The sequence below is a fragment of the Mustela lutreola genome, chromosome 3, assembly GCF_030435805.1.
Source record: "Mustela lutreola isolate mMusLut2 chromosome 3, mMusLut2.pri, whole genome shotgun sequence".
NCBI classification, from domain to species: domain Eukaryota; kingdom Metazoa; phylum Chordata; class Mammalia; order Carnivora; family Mustelidae; genus Mustela; species Mustela lutreola.
This window is the reverse complement of record NC_081292.1, coordinates 121,303,007-121,326,388: the sequence shown is the minus strand read 5'-3', so window position 1 is coordinate 121,326,388 and position 23,382 is coordinate 121,303,007. Positions and strand designations below refer to the sequence as shown.

Here is a 23,382-nt window from a genome sequence, read left to right as displayed (position 1 = left end):
TTAGCTACTTTAGAGTAAGTCTTTGTCCTTGATCTATCTTTCTTAAGATGTTGTATCACAAACTTTCTAAAACCATTTCGTTTGTATTCTCACTGAATGAAAATATCTTGAGGAGTCTTGTTTTCCTTTATCTCTCTGGGATGTATTACATTTTTTAAAATGTGCGAGTCTGCATAATTGTTATTTTTATATTAAATTACATATCTCTTAATTTACCTGAAAATGGAAGGTGATATGGGAATCTTTTGATTTAAAAAAAAATTATCCTAGCTAGTTTTTTAATAAAATCTTTAACCTTTTATCAACATTAGCATAGTCTAATTCAGGTGTAAATTCACCCCCCTTGCCTGTGCCTCTTCAAAATTCTATATTTTTAGTAAACATGTTGCTGATTCTGCTGACACCAAGAATATGACTATTTCTAGTATTTACTCTCCAAAGACTAGCTCATATAAATACTTTCTTTGTTTCAAGGATTTTTTTTCTTTCTTTGGCAGGGAGGGGTAATTTTTTGGTTAGTATAGCTAAAATTTTGCTGAAATTGTTGGAGTGTCTTAGTTTCTGGCATGGGTAGGATACTGACAGTGCCATTCAAGTTATGTTAAAGATTAGAGAATATTTATATATTTTACTACCATAGAAGCTTCTGAATTTGATTTGTAATGACAATAAAAATGAGGTGTTCTTTTCAATCTGTTGGAAACTTTTTAAACTTTTGCCATGGAAAGTTTGGAATGTATATAAAAAGGTAGAAAGTAACATATGATGAACCTCCCTGTGTCCCGTCATCTGTCTCAATTCATGATCTGTTTGTCTGATTCAAGCAAATCCAGGACATCATATAATTTCACAATGGAGTGGTGCTAAACAATATTAGACAAATACTATATCTTTTTGTGACAGCTTGTCAAATGTTTTAATTTTAAATATTCAGAATTTCAAAAGGTGTTCTGATTCTTGACCTTAAACTTTCGGGAATCATCTTTTGCTCATTTAACTTATAGCTGATATATAATGAAACTTATTATAAAATGTTACTTACTATAATTATATTCTGCCATTTGATTTTAATATTTTGCCATAGGAGGGAAAATATAGTTTCATAAATTGGGACACTCAATACATATTCTTTAGCTGATCTTATAATTGGCTAAAATATTGCTACCTTATGAAATTGCTTCTTCTCAACTAATCTTACCATTTTTTGGTGTAGATAATACTTTGCTTTAACTTCTTTTTTACCATTTGTATTGTTCTGTTTGTATTATTGTTAATTGGATATCAACATTTATTCAACTATAATATACAGAAAGCTGTAAAGAGACATTGTGGATTCAAGATGAAAAAAATCAGTTTCAGTCTACTGGAAAGGATGATGTACAAAAAGTAAGCAGTACAACATTCTGTGTTAAGTACAGTTATAGAGATAAGCTCAGGTTATTGTGAAGAACCAAGGAGGACAATGACCTAGACTGGGATAGTCAAGAAAGCTTTCTGGAGGAGGAATGCATGAGTCTTAACATCTGAATAATGGGATCTTAGGAAAGAGGTGCAGGAAAAATGACACTAGAAAAGGCATAGAAGTGAGAAATTATATGATGGGTGTGTGTACAGTGAGTGAGGGGAATGGCAAACAGAATGGTTCTACTAGTTAAACCCGAGGCAAGAAGGTGTTATTAGATGAAGGCAAAGAAATATTTATGGGCTTTTCCAAGGGGCAAGTAAAGTACACACCCTGTAAATAAATAAATTAGATAGGAGAAAATAGTAAACTGTTTATACTTACTTTTTCTTTGTTTCTCTAGAAACTTATATTGTGCACATTTCATGTATGTATATATGTGTAATGAATGAAAAAAAAAAAACCCATAAACACACACACATACACTAGGGGTAGATACTCAAGTTGTTTTACTCAACAAAAATGTTTGGAGACTACTGTTTTTGATCATAGGTTGCTTTATATGACTTACTAAGGAATCTGATATACATCCTTGTGTCATAGGAAACCTAGAAACGTGAACAGTGATAAGATCTGTTTTACATTTTAGCTAAGTCATCCTGATAATCGTGAGAATGAGAGGAGGATAATAAAGTTACAGGAAGGGAGACCATTTAGGAAGCTGTCACAGTAAATCAGAAGAAGGATGGTGAGGACCTGAATAAATCTGTAATGCTATATGCAGATTTAAAAAATGAAGAAGAAGCAGTTAAAGTATACAGAACTTGGTAATTGATTAGGTGTGGGGGGTAAGGTAAATAGATACAGAAATAATCAGTGATAACTCTCACGTCTTTAGTTTGGGTGATGAATATTGTTTCTCCCATCAAGTGAGAGAGCACAGGTAAAGGAGATTGAGGGCAACTCTGATGGGTTTATCTTCTGACATGTTGAATTTGACTTTTGGATAGTAAGAGTGATGACAGTCATACTCAATTATTCTCTCAATGAGCTTTTGTATCTATGCAGTCCAAAGCATTACAGCAGCTTCTGTGGAGCTAACTAAGAAGAGAATATATAGCCTTCTTTTAATGTACTCCCAATATAGGTTGAGAAACAATTGTAATTCACTGAGGAAGGATAGATAATGCATATGGCTACCAAGTACTTACAAGAAGGTTATTGATTCTCTGGAAAGACTGAAGGAGGCTTATTGGTCATCTCACATAATGCATATAGCTCTCAAAAATTATCAATTTATATATTTTTTCTATTTTTAGCAGGAATTTGTTCATAAAAAGAACCATTGTTTCTGAAAGTCTGAGCAGTACCCATTTATAGACTATGTTTTATTATCATGTTAGCTACAATTCAATAGTGAAATCAAACTAGAAAATAATCATATAAGATTTTTATATCTTTTTGTCACATATGATTTAAATAATATGCATAGGCATTTAAAACACCAATTGAGGAAAAATTTTTATAGATTTCTTAATGGTTAATAAGAACTTCCTCCTGTCCTAAAAAAAAAGTATATATATATATATATATATATATATATATATATATATATATATATATAATACAATACACACTTGCCCTTAAGTACAATAAACACTGACAATTTCAAGTAATTCTTAGGGTAAATTTTCTGTGTCTAACTTTTCATAGTAGAGTTAACTTTGCTTTTCTGAAAATGTGAGATGCCTCATCCAAATCAATGTTAATTTTTAATAAAAAATTCATAGATGGTGAGTAGAAATATATAGTAATGTCTGATTATTTTCTATCTCTTGTTTCCTTGATGCGATTAATTAATAATAATTTTTTTCTTCTTTTGCAAATAAAATAGCAAAATATTTTCTCTATAGTTTTAAATTTATAAAGATTATTGTTTGTTAAACTAAGACCACATTAAAACTTCAAGAGCATATAAAATTACCAAGTTGGTTACTTATTATACTTTTTATTTTATTATATTTATTAATATTTTAATATATTATTATATTATTTTAAATTTTTAATAGTTGATGCTTTATTATATTATGAACTAGACATTAAGTGCTCTAACAAAGATTGATTTATTTACTCTTCTAGGCATGTCTATCATTACCTATTTGTATCTTGGAAACTGAACAGAAAGATTAAGTAACCTGCCCATGTCATAGAGTTACTAAGTAGTCCAGCTAAGATTTTTAATTCAGAACATAATATCCAAGCTTTTAGTTATTATGTTGCATTCCTGTCTTCAGTAAACTTAAGGTACTTTTTCACCAGAGGTGATAATGGAAAAAAATATTTACACACACACACACACACACACACACATATATTTGCTGAGAAAACCTCTGTTTTTAAGGCATACACTCCATCTTTGTCTGATTGACTAATTTGAGGCATAACATAGAAACCAAGTATTTGAGGAACCAGTTTTTTTGTCTTTTCCTATTCAAAAATAAAAGTGAAATCAGATGGCATTGTTTTCTGAAATGGGTTGATGGTTTCCTGAAGAAATGTCTGAGTAGGTGTCCCCTGAAGACATATCTATTCAACATGCTGTCTCAATTTTATAGCTTAGCTTTGAAAATCTAAAGCAGAATAAATTAAAACAATTTCTCCTTGGAGCTAGCATTGGACCCCTTCTATTCTGAAGCTGATGAGACTGTGACAGCACATTTTAGATCTCATATGCTACCTGAAAGTCAAAATTAGGAACACAAGGCCTGTGAGAACTTAACTTACTGCATGTGAAAAACAGCACGGTGCAAATGCTTTGAAGAGAAAAAACAGTCAATGCTTAAGAAAATGTGAAAGATTCTTTTTGTTACCCTGAGAGGAAACAGTTCAAAACCTGAAAATGGAATTGCTTTTATAATAAGTATGTTTAATGCAAATTCCATTCAGGACACAAAAGCTAGACGGGCATGTATTTCTTATTTGATAAAGGAGTAATTTAAAAGAGAATGTACATTATCTAAGATTTCATAACATTGTACCTTAAGGGGATTAAGATATCTAAAACCTTTGAAGTCTGCAGATTTTATTTTATTTACTCACGAGGATGGAGTTCTTTAGTGATTTGTTGCTCTAAGAAAATTGCCCATTAGCGTTTGTATTGATTTGCCTTTCTCAAAATGAAGGAAACAAATGTAATTCATTAGCGCTTTATTATTGAATCCTTTTAATATGAAATACTGAGAACTTGGGTCCTTATTAACCTGTAAAATGTTTAACGAAATGGTTTCAAAGTACGAAAAGAATAGGAAGTAAAACTTAATTTGTATCTGTACCTGAGTATCTGATGGATTCACAATTGGCTGTCATCACAGTTTTTGCTCCCCAGTCTTCCTGAAATGCTCTTGTCATCTCTCCTATTATTATGAAGATGACTACACTTATTAAATTGATTCTTTAGTAAACCATATTGTGCATTTCTCCGAATGTGAATCCAAATACTACCCTGTCTTCTAGGGGCAGTGAAAGCCTCACTACTCCCCTGAAGTCTTTTCTGATGACCTTGACAGACCTTGCTTTCCTCTCAATTTCCATAGCACTCAGTAGGCTCCCGTGGTTTTGGCTGGTGTGTCATGGCACAGAGCATATCAAAAATGGGGCGTGATTGGAAAGTAGCAGGTCTTCTTTCTTATCATATAACTACTGGTTAAACAAGAAGAGATTTCATTTTGATACATGTGTTTTTTATTGATTATGTTATTAGGAAATTATTTACTTGTAAGGAATATATTATTCCTGCATTAAATATACACTAAAATAGAAATTCCTAAAAGATGAGAAAAATAAGTAAGAAATCATCATTTTAACATTTTCTTCCATTGTCTTATACAATGTATAGCCATTCCCTACAGTGTGTATACCCGACTGACTCTGATGTCACTTATGTATAAAGTATGATTTGATAAGTTAAAATATATATATATATATATCCGGGGCACCTTTGTGGCTCAGCCAGTTAAGTGCCTACCTTTGGCTCAGGTTATGGTCTCAGGGTCTTGGGATCGAGCCCTACATTGGACTCTGCTTGACCAAGAGTCTTCTCCTTCTCCCCCTGTGTACATGCTCTCTCTTACTCTCTCTCAAATAAACAAATAAATCTTAAAAATATATATATATATTACATATATATGTATAGATAGAAAGATAGATACAGATATAGGTATAGATATATCTCATCTTATTCTAAACATTACTGCATGTACTAAAAAATGTGGGAATGGCAGTAAGATGAACAATTAAGATGTGAGGGAATGAACGCTAAGAAAAAAGGGGGAAAAGTAATATGAAACAAGATAAACTGTATGCTCTAAAATTGTATATTTTTGCTGAAAGTTGGCAGCAAATACAATTTTTGTATTTCTTTTTTTTTTTTTTTTTTTTTTTTTTTTTTTTATTTTTTATTTTTTATAAACATATATTTTTTATATACATATATTTTTATCCCCAGGTCTGTGAATCACCAGGTTTACACACTTCACAGCACTCACCAAATCACATACCCTCCCCAATGTCCATAATCCCACCCCCTTCTCCCCAACCCCCTCCCCCCGGCAACCCTCAGTTTGTTTTGTGAGATTAAGAGTCAATTTTTGTATTTCTAATAACCAGTACAAAGTCAGGAATGCAATCAATTCCAGGGCTCACAAGGTCTATATAATTTAAAAGAAAAAAAATAAAGCAAAGAATACGTATGTGTGGCAAAGGACATATCATACATAGTTCAATAAAAGCCAGCTTATTGAGAATGGAGAAGAATCCACGCAAAGTAATCTCCCTGAGCTGTCTTTTGATTTAGCTTGATTGAGGTATAGATTGAAGAGCAGTGATTTCTGACAGATCTGGGACCAGTGGCATATCAGTGATGCACGTAGGCCGGGTCCAAGGACACAGAGGGGTTTTTGTAGGACCATGCAAGATGGAAATTAAATTGGAGCCAGCTGGAGGTGAAAGCAGAGACTATTAAAGATACATAGAGAGGAGATACAGATGGAGTGTCAGGGAGTCTCATGAAGGAAAGAAGGGAGTCTCCTCTTTGCTTGGGGTCTGAGATTTTTTATTGGTGATTAGGCATCCAGGAACTTGTCAGATTAAGGACATGGTCCAGGTGTCCTTCCTCATCACTTATCCCCTGAGACTGGGGGCCTTGGTGTCAAGGTGTTTGGAGCCAGTCGTCTCACAGAACATTTATGGTCACTCCTTATTTGCCATCTATTGTGCTGAAAGACTCTAAAGATAGCATTCTCTCTGTCCCTTACCAGGAGATACATGCTATTTGCATTACAAGGCATGTGCAAAGTGGGGTGGGGTGCAGACCCTAGCAAGAATAGAACCTGGAGCAAAGGAAAAACAAATAAACAAAAAATGCTTTTTTAATCGAGTCTCTTCAATTTTCCTGTCTCATCAGAATCAACAAATTTAAAATACAACCATATGTATATATATATATATATATATATATAATAAATTATTTTATATAAAATATTTTAATATGCACACACACATATATATGCATATATATATATATATACATATATATATATATATTCCCCCCCCCCCCCCATTTAAAGCTCTCCTCCAACTGGGGGAAAAAAAAAAATCCCAGATATGATGTTCTGGATATGGCCTTCTTTTCTCTTTGAAAATGCCTTTAGTAGTGAGCCATTAATAGCAAAGAGATTGTAATGAGGTGAGGGTAGCATTTTACAATAGCAATCTCCTTCACAAGACCTTAGATCCTGTTGACTAACAAGTGTTTTTCTTCTTATCTGTGCTTTTGATGAGTTAGCTGGTAATTCTCAACCAGCACACTATGGCAGACTAAGCAACTTAAAAATCACTAAGGTGAGGGCGCCTGGGTGGCTCAGTGGGTTAAGCCGCTGCCTTCGGCTCAGGTCATGATCTCAGGGTCCTGGGATCGAGTCCCACATCGGGCTCTCTGCTCAGCAGGGAGCCTGTTTCCCTCTCTCTCTCTCTGCCTGCCTCTCCATCTACTTGTGATTTCTCTCTGTCAAATAAATAAATAAAATCTTTAAAAAAAAAAAAAAAAAAAATCACTAAGGTGAACCATTATACTGAGTATTTTTTTTTTTTTTAAACTTCTCTAGGCAATTCTACCAGACAGCCATTTGAGGAGTATTGAGTTTGAACTGTGTGAAGGCAAACCTGTTCCTGAGGTTGGGAACAATAGTTATAGAAGGTCTGTTTTTGGAGACTGAAATCTGAAAGGGGAGGGAATGATCAATTGAGATGAGATCAGAGGAGAGCGGTGTGCAATAAGGTGTGAGGCCAGGGCTGCCACTGAAAAATCACCTCTGGTGGGTATGACCAGAGCCCTTTCTAGAATAAGGTATCTAAAAATTTTCAGTTTGAGGTTTTTTATGTTGTTATAATTTATCCCCCAGTCCCATGCTTCCATAAATTCTGTTACATTATTTATATTTCATGTGTGGGTGGGGTTATTGAAATGCCAACTGAATATTACCCCCACCTTAAAAGACCACCAGAGACGTGAGTCAAAGCCAAGCAGCAAGGGTCGTTTATTGCAGGTTGCCGATAACGCCGAGAGGTCCGGAGCTGGGTCGGTGCAGGATTTTTATAGACAGATACAAAGAAGTTTCGGGTGGGGCTGAGCTGATTGATTGACAGTTTGAATAGGCATACTTGGCGTCAGTGGATTGGGTCAGGGGACCCCCGTGCGAAAGCAGACAAAGCAATCTTACAGAAGCAGAACTGGCCGGTTAGCCCATGCATGCAAAAAAAAAGCACTATCAGGATATTGAAGGCCTGGTTACTATCAAGCCAAGGCCACTTTCCCTCTAATGAGGCACTAACATAAAGACAATTGGGAGTCTCCTGGTGGAATGTTACATTCCTGCTATCAAATGTCCTTGTTAGTGCGATTTAGGTTTAGAAGAAATTTAACTTTATTTACTTTTCCTTCTACCTCCGCCTTCTTTGGTTGTGTCTTTGGAAATTGGGCTATTGATAAGGTAACTTCTTTGTTGTAAATCTCAAGGACATTTGCAAACCAAGGGAGACTCCTACCCTGAAGGACTGTGATCTCTGCAAGTTAACTATTTATCATTTTATGGCAGTCAGGGGTGCCTGAGGAATGCTACACATATGGAGGGGAGTGGGTGAAGGGGGGGGTGCAAGGCGCCAGCTTTTGCTTTGTCCTCAGCCAGCCTCTTGCTCCTTCAGTTATAAGAAGTAGATCAGAGGAAAGGGCTGAATCCAGTATCTGTGTTGAAATGACTGACACATACCAAGCACAAAAAATAGCATTTAAATATACTATGACTGGAAAATGTAGAAGTGATGTGAGAAAGTCTCTTCTTCCCAAAAATTATAAGATGATTTCCAAAAGAACAAAAAGTAGGGTTTGGATTGGAGGTAACCGTCATATGTGTCAAAGTTTTAGAATGAAATCCATTTGGAAATCATTATGTTAACTAAGCTAGAGGAATTAATGAATTGCATGTCTTAAGGCAGACTTTGTAAATAGAGAAACAGTTGGATTTCTGGGCCTCCCTGTTAAGGTCACTGCTGATAAATGACAATAAAAGCCTCCTAGAAGCCTTATACTTTTTTACCTCAAAGGGGAAAAGTGTGGGTAACCAGCTCATCTGAAAGTGATGGTAAATAATTAAAGTCCAAGTAAAAACTGATGGTTGGAGGAGATGGGTGAAGGATATTATTTTCTGATCCCAAGAAAGAATAGTCATAGATAAATCATTCTCTGGAACCCAAGCCTGAAGTTTATCAAGAAACCAAGTCTTACTTTACATAGAATTTCCAATAAGTTAGCATGTGCTTTTGGGAGTGAGCCTAAAAGTCTTTATTTTTAATGTGTGGGATACAGTATAATGGGTCCCACAAATGGGAACAAAAAGACATTGGCAAATAAATTAAGCTAAACAAATTTGCAAATTTTAGTACTCATGATTTGGAACTGTCCTTAAGTAATTCTTTGTGTTGTGGATCTAACTTAACCTTCTAAACAAGTTCTTTGTAAGCTCTAAGAAGGTACTAGCAAAATGTATTACTAAAGATTCTTGTTTTCTATAAAATGTCTATAATTTTATTAATTTATAAACCTGGGAAAAGTAAACCTCCTAAAGGTCAACCAGATTCTGAGCTTCTGTTGTTGTCATTTACCAAATTATTACGGAATTAGGTACTAGGTACTAGAATCCATCCATATTACCAGATCTAATGACCAAACTCAGATCCCTTTGGAAGGATTTGTTTATGTTAGAGGTTTTTGTTTTTGTTTTAATTAAGGGAAAAGGAAATTTATGGTAAGATTTTTAAAAATAAATTGTGGGGTACCTTCTAATTTTTGTAGCTTCGCTAACCATGACAAATATATTTTTTTGCCATCCAGTTGTCTTTCTCACAGTAGCTGCTAGATTCAAAATATAGCTACATTTATACATAGTCTGATAAAATGGTTTAAATTTATCAGCAATGTACTGATAAAAGATGACAGAAGAAACTTGTTCCTTAAGCACTGATTATAACATTTTTAAAAGTCATTTTCAGAATGCCTCAGTTTCTCTTACTCTTCTTAAATCTCTAATAGTCTCTGTTAAGTCATATTAGCATATGGAGTGGCTATGCCAATGATAAAATAGAAGTGCAATACCCTTCCTTCCTTTCTTCCCTTACTTCTGTCTCTCCCATATTCTTTGTAGTTCCTTCTAATCTGATAGCTAATAGCTCACAAACTCTTTCCATCCTCATGGTTTTTTTTTTTTTTTTTTTTTTTTTTTTTTTTGCTTTTTTTGTTTTGTTTTCCTGATCCTCACAGCACTGGCTCTTATTTGCAAGACAATAGAAACAATTATAATAGGAGCCAGGAGCTCTTATAGTCTTTCAGTGTTCTGGGTCCTCAGAATTAAGGTTGGATGTCACCATTTTTACCGAGTTGAGATTGTATTTGTTATATTTACTTTACCTTTTAGAATTCTAGACAAAATAAAAGACTAAAGCCTGGGGATGTGTGATCAAAGTGTTAAGATATAGATCTTTTACAAAAATATTATAATATTTGTAAACGACTCATCCAAAATTCCAGTATTTTTCTTGGCTTCGCTGTAATATTCACCTCTCAGACATATTCAACACTGGTGCAGGAAAAAAAAAAAATCCTGGTAATTGAGGAGGAAGCTAAAATAATAAGCTCCCCTCTACTTTTTAATAATAATACATTGTAAAACCATTCCTTAGTTGAAGCCAGTCATTTGCCCCTTACCACGTAAGGTAAGCACTCTCAACCAGAGTAGATCAGCACAGACTAATTCCTGGAAAGGGGAGAATCTTGAGAATTTCTTGCCTCTTGATCTGTGGTAGGAGTTCTTCCTGGTTGTATCAACCAGAATGAAACCAGAGTTGCAATTGCAGCAGAAATTGGTATGCCAAAAGCATATTTTTGATTCTGTTCAACATATTTCTTATTGCCTTGAATAAAGATATAGTTGAATCAAGATATACTTATCACATTGTGGGTATCACAAAAAGGAGCACTGGATAACATGATTTTTTTGAAAAATGTCAATTGACAAGATCACTGATCAAAGGTAACAGGGTAATGTTTAGTAGGATAAGTGTGAAGGTCTGCAGTTAAAAAAATAAATGTGGTTTCATAACCATTAGTAGCATGTTCTGGGAAAAATCATATGCTTTATTCTTTTTAGCTCCAGACAACAAAGCTAGTTAAAATAAGAAAAAATTACAGAGAAAAAGGAGAATCTATGTAGCAGTTAAAATTGGGCAGAACTTTGAGATACTATATTCCTTTAAAGTACAACCAAAAATTAAATCTTAATATTAGAATATCAAGAGTTGAAAGGAATCATAAAAGTTATATAGGTTTTACCTTCTTTTACTTATATCTGTATATCTCTGTCTTTCTATTTGTATATTCATATTATATGTGAGGAAACTGAGGTCAAGAGAGACAAAGTAACTTTGTGAAAGTCTCATGGGAAACGGTGGGACAATCAATGTTAAGATCCTAGCCCTAGACCCCTTGCAATCTAGTCTGTTATCTTCCTGGTGTGTTGGTGACTTTTTCATTAGGAGAGGGAAGCATGGTAAACTTATACATCATCTTTTATCTTTTTTTTTTTAATTTTTATTTTGGTATGGTGTTTTCTGAAATAGTATCTCAGTTTAGGTGGGGAAACAAGACTGAATTTTCTAGAAAGGACCCAACAACCCAAGCTAACATGGAGATAAGTGTATTCACAATAAATAATAAGTGTTCATTGATCATAAAAATAGATGATAAAATTATATAATTTATATAAATATAAAATGTTATTCTATAATAATAAATTATTTATAATAATAGATTATTTTATAATAAATAAAAATTTTACATACTAATATATGTTATAATATATTAGTATAAACATAATAAAAATAGGAGTGAAAGGCCTTTAAGAGATTTTTATTTCTTGTTTCCTATTTTCAGACAGGACTGTGCATAATCTAGTTCTGTTAGATGGTCAGCACTTGAGCTTAACTCAAAAAGTTTAACTTTTCTCAGCATCAATAAGCTTCTCCCTTATTTTACAGACTAATATCATTATAACCGTATGCAGTTTTTCATTTAATTCTGACTGTAGTTGCAATGCACAATAGCTGGCCTCCAATCTCTCTATATAATCCTTGAAAATAGTTACCAATATCCTATGTGTCTTATTATATCTGTGGGGAGCTAATTATAATTGTTATTACCTTAAATTACAAATTCTATTTTCCAATCCTATGATTATTTTATACATTACCAATTACCATATGTCTCAAGAGAGTTTATTTTTAATTTAATTCCAGAAGTGAACTCTGTGATTACAAGGACTGTCTATCATGTTTGCCACCAAACTCCTAAGCCTATAATAATGTTTAACACACACTAAATATTCTATAAGAATGTGTTGAATAGGGGCGCCTGGGTGGCTCAGTGGGTTAAGCCGCTGCCTTCGGCTCAGGTCATGATCTCAGGGTCCTGGGATCGAGTCCCGCATCGGGCTCTCTGCTCAGCAGGGAGCCTGCTTCCTCCTCTCTCTGCCTGCCTCTCTGCTTACTTGTAATTTCTCTCTGTCAAATAAATAAATAAAATCTTTAAAAAAAAAAAAAAAAAAAAAAAGAATGTGTTGAATAAGGATAATTAAAGTTAAAAAAATATGTTTTGGAGTATCAGGACACAGTTATGATAGTCTTTTCTTCCCTTTCTATATTTATATGTATTTCCATTTTGTATCTTTACCATTTGTTGTAAAATTTTATCATCATTCAGTCTGATTTTATTCTTAATGAAGACAGTCTTGATATAATTTGTTTATTTGCAGATATTCCCAGATATTAGAAAATATATTTTTTAAGAAAACATATTCTTATGTATTTGTGAACTTACTCAATATAAAATGTGTAGGTCTGAATATGTATGTGAAAGAATTAGTAAGAAAGAAATTTGGATATGAATGGCTGATTTAATTCTGTTGTTTAAGTCCTCTTTACTGTGTCACCACAAGATTGATTTGCTCACTAATCTCCCAAAATATCCAATAGAAATAATACAAGGAAACTTTTCAGTTCCTCAGTGCTTTGACGTGGTGGACTTGACCATTTAGAGATAACTTCAGTGTTACAAATTAATCTATTACCCACAAAATGAATATTCATGAACTATCTACAGCACATGTGACTACATTGGTAAAAGTTGGGTCAGTTGCAACCCCTACCTATGAATTATCTCAGAGTCTGATTTTTTATTTTTTTTTATTTATTCAGAGAGAATGAGCACGAGTGGGGGGAGGGCAAAGGGAGAGGGAGAAAGAATTTTAAGCAGCCTCCAAGCTGAGAGTACAGCCCAAAGTGGCACTCAATCCCAGGATCCTGAGATCATGACCTGAGTCGAAATCAAAAGTTGGACACTAACCAACTGAGCCACCCAGACAACCTTCTCATGGTCTGTTTCTAAGAGAAAAAAAAAAAAAATGTAAAGCCCTGATTTCAGCTCAATATGATAATAAAAGTATATGGGAACTGTAGTTTGTGAAGAAGAATGTTTCTTGGTTATATGAAACAGAAGTTTGCAGCCTGGCAGAGTTATTAGAGGGTAATTCAAAAGTAAGATTCCCATACAAAATAGGGCATTTCTTCCTATTACTTGTGAAGATTGTTGTGAATATTTTCTTTGAACTTTTGCAAGATTACTTGCCTGTACTACGTATATGCTGCTCATGCTCCAGTATTGTGAGTTGTTAGTCATTTTTTTTTTCAAATGCATACTTTCTTCTCATTGAGTTTATAAAGTTTCCCATGATAAACTCTGTGTCTTCCCTATATCTCCTTCAGCCAGTCTTTGTATAGCATATCACATTCATTCATTATTCAACAAATGTTTACTTTGAGCTTACTGCATGTCAGATATTATTTTTCTAGGTGCCAAGGATAAAGCAGTCAACAAAGTAAAGCCTCGACCCTCACAGGGTCTGACAGTAATAAATGCTAGGGACAAAAATAGTTTGATGAGGCGAGTAGAGCATGTCTAGGAAATAATTTTTCACGGGTAGTCAGAGAAGGTTTCAGTAAGAAGGAAGGGATATTTGAGCTAAGACAGAGGTATGCTGATATCTGAGGAAAGAGCTCCTAAGCAGAAGGAGTAATGTAAAGAACTTTGATAATATTTGGTTTCTGTTAGGAGGAGAAAGTCTGTTAACCAGAGATAATGAGTGAAGGCGAAAATGGAAGGATGTCAAGTGAGAGAAGGTTGAAGGATATGGGTAGATTATGAAGGTAATGGGAAGAAACTTTAATTGTGCCTTGGATGAAATGACAAATGATTAGAGAGTTTGAGTGGAGAGGAGAGAAATGATCTCATTTACTTTTAAAAAGGGTAACAATGGCCCCTAAGTAAAGAAAGAACTGGGGAAGAAAGGTGAGTACTGAGGCAGAAATGAAGCTGGGCAAAAAGTTAAAAAGCTATTTTCAATATAGTTGACCTTGGACAATGTGGGGATTAAAGGAACTGACCCCTATGCAGTTGAAAATCTGCATATAACTTTTGACTCCCCCAAAACTTAACCTCTAAGAACCTACTGTTGACTAGAAGCCTTACCAATAACATAAACAGTTGCTTAACACATATTTTGTATGTTGTACGTATTATATACTGTATACTTAGAATAAAGCAAGCTAGATAAAGAAAATGTTACTAACAAAATAATTAGAGAAATACATTTAAAGTACTTTATTGAGTTTATTGATGCTGTAAATTTACATCGTCTGCCTACAGGATAAAATATCTGTCTGTGACTATATAAATATTGTTCAGTATATTTGTTGAAAACAAAACAAAACAAAAAACCATGGGGGCACCTGGGTGGCCCAGAGTGTTAAACCTCTGCTTTCCGCTCAGGTCATAATCTCATGGTCCTGGGATTGAGCCCCACATTGGGCTCTCTGCTCAGCAGGGAGCCTGCTTCCCCCTCTCTCTGCCTGCCTCTCCGTCTACTTGTGATCTCTTTCTGTGTCAAATAAATAAATAAAATCTTAAAAAAAAAAGAAAAAAGAAACCATGATGATGGGCCTACACAGTTCAAATTTGGGTTGTTCAAGAGCCAACTGTGCTTCAGGCAAGAGTTAATAGTAGTTTGGATTGCACTGTAAGTAGTACAGAGTGTGAAAAGTAGTTAGATGATGGATATGATTTGAAAGAATTTAAAGAACCAAAAATACTTTGTAGTAGATTGAACACTACAGTATATGGGTGATGGATTAGATGTGAAGTTTGAGAAAAAGTATTCAAGGATAATATGAAGTTTTTAGCCCAAGAAACAGAGGATGGAGATATCATCCATCATACTGTCATGGCTTATGGAGTTGCAATGTAGAAGACTACAAGAGAAGAGTTTTCATGTAGAAATCCAGAATTTGTCTTTTGTATACCAAGATTGTCTTCTCTACATAAAAGTGGAGATACAAAAAAGCAGTTAGATATATAGGTCTAACATTTGCGGAAGAGAATTTAAATTTGACGTAATGCTTAGTATTGATGCAAAAATAATGTTTATTGTTCACTGATTCACTCTTTCAAATGTTAACTAATACTTTTACAAAATTGGAAAAACCAAACAAGTTCTTGCTTTCCAGATAAATATTTGAAAAAGGTATCTTCTCTGCTTCAAACAATTATATATTTGACTTACCATTCTTGAGAACAAGGGATTTGGAATCTTTTTCCAATTAGGCAAAAAAATTTAGACTATATTATTCTTGAAATGGACTCTCAAAGCTTACTGATAAATGGCTTTATTATACTAATTGCTTTTTCTTTATTTCCATAGTCTGTCACTGTGCCAGAGGGAAATTATATTGGTCTTAAAGGATTTGTTCTTCAAATGGCCACGTAGGTCACAACACAAAAACTTACTTAGTTGGTGGCAAATTTATTATTTAATGATTTGTCCCCAGTGTCTTTCTGGTGGCTATATTTAAAATCATTGGTCTATAATCGCTACCCTTTATGCATATGCATGCATATATAATATATTTCATTTAGAATCTTTAGACACATTTTTCATTCAAATATTCAGAAAGCACTGTTATTTAAAGACTCTGCGATAGCATAGAGCCATTTTTCAAGTATTCTTAAGCCCATTTGTACAATCAGAGTTTGAAAAATAATGTAAGGGGTTTGTACTTGACATTTGGGAAACTAGGACCTCAGAAGGAATAATTGAATGCTAGGGCATTTTTAAGACTTTATATATTTTGAATGACCTTATGCTTAAAACACTCTTGATATAGTTGAAATGCCCTTATGTTTCTTTCTGTTCTCTCTCTACTTTAAAACTTTGTTGATTACCTCCAGTAGTATTCTTTTTATATTTAGAGAACTCAGACACAGGTATAGGTGTGAAGGGAAAAACTGTGGACCAAAATAGCATGGTTTGACATCAGGGTTGCAAAATAATGTGAGATAAGTATTTTTTTTATTTAAATGAGTAGAAAAATGAAGAAAAAACAATCAAGGATGTGATAGGTCATTTCCACATATATTTCAAAAGTACTTTTAAGAAAACATTTGATTAGGCTCTTTCATGTTGCTTTAATATCTTTCTTGCTATTTGTGTTAGTAAATTGTCCTGAAGAATATCTATACCCTAGTATACCCAGGATGATAACCCCCAAAATACTAAAACAATGTGATCCTTATATATACATTGATATCTTTTATAGTGTATGTGTATGTTTTTTGCTTTTTTTTTCTTTCTGTCTTATCCATAGAAAATGATACCATCTACTGGACAGACATGGGCTTCAATAAAATTAGCCGAGCTAAAAGAGATCAGACTTGGAAAGAAGATATCATTACCAATGGCTTGGGAAGAGTGGAGGGGATAGCTATTGACTGGATTGCTGGTATAATCCATGGCTTTTTCTATTCTCATTTCCTACCTATTCTGTTAGGATCTCAATCTCCTTCATAAAAATTCTGTTTCCAACTCACAATATTTTTTTTTTTTTTGTACTTCTAGCCATGGGGATAAATAGTCTTTTTGCTCTTGGCTTCATTCTTTCTAATGCTTTTGAGTCTTTAGACAAGTGTTTTTATGCAGAAGAAGATTATGTAGTGTTAACTTTGCCCAAATCTCCTGGGAACTGTGAGGCAGGTAAACAAACGTGTTAGAAGTTCTCTTTTGCCTGGAGTCAGTAGAAAGTTAAAATAGATCCCTTCTTTAGGTGAGAGAAGTTTCAACTTATTTTTAGCATATAAATGTATCATTATATAGTTTAAACTACAGATGCATGAGATTGGGAAGTATTTGCATATTAGTTTATTTACAACTTTCTGCTTAGGAAATGTACACATTAAAAAAATAGGAATATATGATTTCTTGATAGTTATGCAAATGCTTAGAAAGTTAATTTTAGCCATAAATAATAAATATTTTTCTTTCTTACAACCATATTGTAAACGCACCTGTGTTTCTCCTAGGTAACATATATTGGACAGATCATGGTTTCAACTTAATTGAAGTTGCAAGACTCAATGGCTCTTTCCGATATGTAATTATTTCCCAAGGCCTGGATCAACCAAGATCTATAGCTGTGCACCCAGAGAAAGGGTAATTTTAAGCTTTACATATATCTTGAGTTTTAAGTGAGTTTTCTTAAGTTTCATTTAAAAAATCCAGATGTTCATATTAATATTTATTTTTACTCATAGTATTTGAAATGAAACTCAGTATTTTACCTGAGCAAAAAGCGAAAAGTTTATTTTCACTCTGTGATGTATATTTTAGAATATATTTGAAGAGGTCATATTTATAACACAGTTCTTTAATGTATGTGTAAATCCAAGTAAGTATACCAACATGTTTCTGGATTCTCAATTTAAAGTTCTACCCTACAACTGTTTACAAAATGGGTATTCACTTACTTGATGAGTGATTAATATCCAACCTCATTCTTCAATATTTCTATAGCCTCAATTTTCTTTTATAAGTCTACAGTTGCTAAGACAACATATTCATCCCAAGCTTTGTATTTTTTTCCCTTGAGTTCAAGATAAATATGTCTACCTGCCTTTTTGACATCTCCATTTTTCCATTCAGATGTTTCATAGATGCTCAAACTTTGCATATCTAAAATTAAAATGAATTTAATCTGCCATCAATTTCTATTAATATTTCTTTTCTAAATATTATCAATCTACTACTCTCCATCTTTGCAACTCCCACTTTAATTAAATCTGTTCTTATCTTACACATACAACACTGCAATAATTTCCCAGTTCATCTCCTAACATCATTAAAGGTTACAGTGAAATTTTTTCCTTCAATATAAATATTGCTTAAATCCTTTTGAGGGATCCTCATTAACTTTGGTGTAAAGCCCAAATTTCTGTTGTGATCCTTCTTTAGTTTTATTTTTAATATCTTATTTATTTACTTGTTATCTATCTATCTATCTATCTATTTATTTATTTATTTTAGAGAGAGCATGAGCAGGTGGGCCAGGAACAAAGGGAGAGGGACAAGCAGACTCTGTGCTGAGTGAGGAGAGCCATGTGAGATTCTGGTGCAAGGGTTAGGGATGGATGCAGGGCACAATCTCATGGCCTTGAGATCAGAAACTGAGCAGCAGTCTAGAGTCAGATGCTCAACCAACTGAGCCGCCAGACATTTCTGTTGTGATCCTTCTGAATCAGACCTTATGTAAAGACTCAGGCTCATATTCCTGCTACTGCCTCTTTGTAATATCTCATTCAGTCTCTGTTGGACTACGTAGTTTTAAAAATATTTTCAGATACTTCCTGTTCTTTTCTATACCTACCCTTTGAACAACCTCTTTCCTTTATCGGCAGTGTTTTCCTTCCCATTTTTACTTTGCTAAATTTTGTTTATCCTTCCCTGGCTTTGTAAACAGATTAGATTGTTCTATTCTGTGAAGTACCTAGTACTTTGATTACTTTCATTTTTTCCTAAATCCCATGCACTAATATTTACTTATTTACTTATATTTATTTGCTTAGTAGCTCTGTTTTTTTTTCTCTGGACTGGATGATGTCTCCATTCTTCACTGTGCTATGAGGAGAATAGTCATGCACATTTGGTTTATTTCTCTATCCCCAGTGTTTAGTACAGTGGCTGGTAAAAAATAATATGCAGACTGGTAACTGTTTTTCTTTTAAGCAGTGATATCGAAGTCGTCCTATAATAAAACTTTATATAACTTGCCACCACTGTGTTTCTTTCATTGCTAGTATGATTTGACTTCAGAGTTTTTTGTTGGTTTTTAAATGGCGGATGTTTTTACGTTAATAGAACTCCTCTTCTTTTTGGAGGGATGGGCAAGTGAACCATGGTGTGTTAGATAACATGATGCTGATTTAGAATGAAGTCAATCTATGTAAAACATCAAATTGGCTCTTGTGAAAGTCTACAAACTTTCTTATTTGTTATAGGTTGTATGTTGTTTTGCCAATATCTTCATTTGCTTCAGTTTCTTGACAAATGTTATAAAATTAAGTCATTTTATTAGTACAGTGAAAAAGGGAACAAAAAAGATTAATATAGGAAAGCGAAATAACACCTGCAATTTGTCACATTTCTGGCTAAGATTATGTTGTCAAAATTTAAAAACTTGCATTGGTTAAGAATGCTCTTGGATGCAAAAATTTTGAGTGTAAATTTTTGGAGTTTTTCTATTTTTTTTTCCAACTCTTATCTTTACTACATTATATTCTGTCTTAGACTTCATGTCTTGGTCTCACTGTTGCAACATGCTTGATATATCATCAAGGAGTTTGTTTACACTTAAAAAGAAAAGGAAGAGGATAAAAACAGCTTTTCCTTGCTGGATCATATTTGGGAAGAAAAACATCCTTATGTCAATTCCTTTGTTATCCCTTAATCAGAAATTACATGCCCATCCTTAGATCAGTCAAGAGACAGACGGAAAATATTATTTTGACATACTTAACAAGTTATGTCTCATCACATGGGCTTGCATGAGGTCCCATACCTAACAATTTGTACAACAAACTCAGTTTCTCAGCAAACTCAGTTTCTATTACTAGGACAGATCTTGAGGAAGTGAATTTCAATGAATTTCAAAGAGACATTATGAGGAAGAAGGAAACCAATTCTCTTGATTTTTCCATTTTAGTAGTCATTCCAACACGCTCTCCTTTCTTAGTTCATTTTCTCTTCGACACCTTAATTTTGACGTTCCCCAGGGCTCAGTCCTTGGTGTCATTCTCTCTTTGGTAGTCTCATCCCACCTAAATGTTAAAGACTGTAAAATGTTGAAAGCAAGACCCACCTCACTCTAAACTCTATTTTTTTATGTTATGGACTACTTCTTCAAACAGATCTGTGGCAGACTTTATTTTCCAAAATGATTACAATAGTATCTGCCATTTCACATGCTCTCCTTAAAATGTGATACTGACACTTCCAAACAGAGGTGAGCATCTTTTCCATATGCTTGAATTTGGGTGGATCTCTGACTATTATGGAAGTGATACCATGTAAAATCTAAGGCTGTATCATAAGAAAAAAGAAAACTTTTACATGGTTATCTTGGGACATTCTTAGAAACCACCCACTCTGCTATGAGGAAGCCAAGGTACACCATGAAGGGGCCAGTGTAGGTGTTCCAGCTAACAACCCTAGCTAAGGTCTGAGCTAAGAGCCAGTACCAATTGCTAGATATGTTGAGTGAGTGGATCTAAATGATTCCAGTCCCTAGCTTCTATGTCACCTCCACCTTGGTGGCACCACAGTCGATGTGAAGAAGGAATGAATGGTTCCTACTGAGCTCTTATCAAATTGCAAATGCAGAAGTAAGTAAGTTACTGTTGTTTTAAGCCTTTAAATTTGGAGGGGTTTGCTAGAAGCAATAGATAACCAAAAGAAGATCCACCAGAAATCTTAACCTTAACAATTTCAAAACAGAACTGACTCTTTCTCTATAATTATGAGTCCTCCATTAGTTGATGCCTGTCCTATTACTTCAGTTGCTTAGGTCAAAACACTTGGTATGATCTTTGATGTCTCTCTCATATACCCTATATCTAATATAGCAGGAATTCTGTTACCCTTTCAGTATATTTAAAGGCTCACAACAAACCCAAAGTAGTATTATTTCCTCTATTTAACAGATAAGGAAACTGATTCAGCTATTTTAAATATTACTCTCCTTTCAAATTGATATGTGGGAGAGTAGTTTTTCTAAACTCAAAAGTCATGCTACAATGTATGCATATGCATGTGTGTGTAATGTATCACACATATACATATATATTGGAAAACATTACAAAAATTAATAACCAAAAATATTAAAATACAAGGAAACAATTTTAACAGTTTCAGGATAAAACTGTAATGAAAATTTAAAAATCAGAAGTATAAGTGAAAAAAGAGATAATCCATAATGAGAAAATGCTGGAAAAAAATTAGGAGAAGCTTGTAAAATAATTTTGACTTGAGTTTGATTTCCTGTTCCCCTGTAGAGGCCCTTACCTACAACCAAGTGTATACCATTACATCTTAAGACTGTGAGGGAAGGATGTGCTTCTGTTTAATTCCAAGACTGTAACACGTGACTCAATTGAATATGTGCATATCACACTCATAAACTTAAAAATAAAAATATACTTTTGGCAATGTGATTGTACTTTAAAAATATCTTTCTAAATTATAATTTATAATCAAGCAATAAATCATTATAGCCTCAGTAGAGAAAATTTGATCGATTGCTCTATTGTGGGTAATTATTCTAATGGTAGGAACAAATATAATTTGAATGTTATAAAATCCCAGAGATACATAGGAAATGAGTTTGTTTCTAATAAAGAATTTCTTCCCCCTGTATTTATAATAAGCCCAACACTTCATTTGTATGATCGAGGGTGTCTTGTGCCTGGCCTATTATAGATTCATGTAGTTCAATTTAGCAGGCCTCTTGCTGCTGCTGCTTGTCAATCTGTAGTTTTCTTATTTATTTATTTATTGTTGAAACATAGTGTAGGAACTCAAGTTGTTGTTCCACGTCTTCTTCTCTTTAAGTATATTTTTATAACTCCACAGCCATCTTAGTAGAAAAACATACCTACTTTTCTCTAAGATGATTGAGAACATCAGGCAAAAGGACCCACATATACTCTGATTTCTACCAGTTTATTAAAAAAAAATTTAGAGTGCAGCACGCTGGGTGCAAGGTCATGTCAGGCATCTCCATCTCTTCTTCAGGTTTCAGTTCAGTATATCTTGACAAAATAGGACTACTTATAGTGTGAAAGACACTGGTAGGCACTGTAAAGTATAATAGTATAAAAATCAGATGCTGCTTCTGTTCACAATGAGTTTTCTGTTTTAACAGTTTCAGTTAAAATAATAGTCTCAGATTGTAACGTGAGATTCATTTTCAGGTTTAAAAAGCTTAGATCAGTATGACTCAAGCCTAAATCTCATGTTAACCTAATTTCTGTAAGATCTTTGTAAAGTTACACTTAGTTTTAAGAAAAAAGAGATTGTGTATAATCAGAGTAGGTGATCACAGTGAGGGTAGTAGCAACAATGGTGATGCTTAGTCAAGGTTTTATAGAGAAGACTTGAAGGAGAGAGGTCTCTGAGATGGGGAGGAAATATATCATATGAAGAAGAAATAAAATAATCAAAGCATTGGTAGTGGCAAAGCAAAGGCCATTGGCAAGAGTATAGCCACATAGAGAAGAGCCTATAGGTAGCTGGGATAACTTGGAGCCATAAAATAGACAATAGCATTCTCCACATATTAAAGAAATTACCACAAATACCTTCTCTACTTTCCTAAGTGGATATTAAAATGATCCTAGACTCTCTCCTAAACCTTCTTTCTGGCCCCAAAGCCTCCACATAAGCAATGGTTAGAAGTGTAATGAGAGTTTATTGAAATTGTAGCATTGTTTAAATTAGGAAATTCTTAGAAATAGTTACTATCCTAGTCAGATTCTTATGGGGGAGGGGGTTCTTTCTTTACCCTCAAGCCAAGTAATGGAGACAGCTACAGGCAAATATGTAAAGGGGAGACTAAAATAAATAGAAAAGTTCAGTAAGTGAAAAGAAAAGAAAAAAGAAAGGAAGGAAAGGGAAGGGGAGGGGAAAGAAAAGAAAAAAAAAAAGAAAGGAGAAGAGAAGAAAAGAAAAGAAAAGGTCACTTTCTCACTCTAAGTCCTTAGGCCAGCAGGAGTTTGATCAAAGCTGCAGAGAGGGAAACATTTTTAAAATACTTATGAAATAATCAGTTTGGATTCAGAAAGATCCAGTCTTTTATGACTGAAAACAATAATTTTAACATTATTTTTTTTCTTTTAACTGAAATTGTCTGGATTGGACGTCCTGGATTCTTCTGGAAAAAAG

At 33.9% G+C, this 23,382-nt stretch overlaps 1 protein-coding gene across 1 annotated transcript in view; it reads left to right on the top strand.

The window, feature by feature from the left end:
* The window catches only part of LRP1B (LDL receptor related protein 1B), a 2,000,743-nt gene that overhangs the window by 1,465,533 nt on the left and 511,828 nt on the right, over positions 1-23,382 (top strand). The window contains exons 36-37 of the mRNA XM_059166755.1: positions 16,760-16,894; positions 17,472-17,601. Of these exons, the coding sequence (XP_059022738.1) occupies positions 16,760-16,894; positions 17,472-17,601 (265 nt within the window). The remainder of the gene's footprint in view (positions 1-16,759; positions 16,895-17,471; positions 17,602-23,382) is intronic.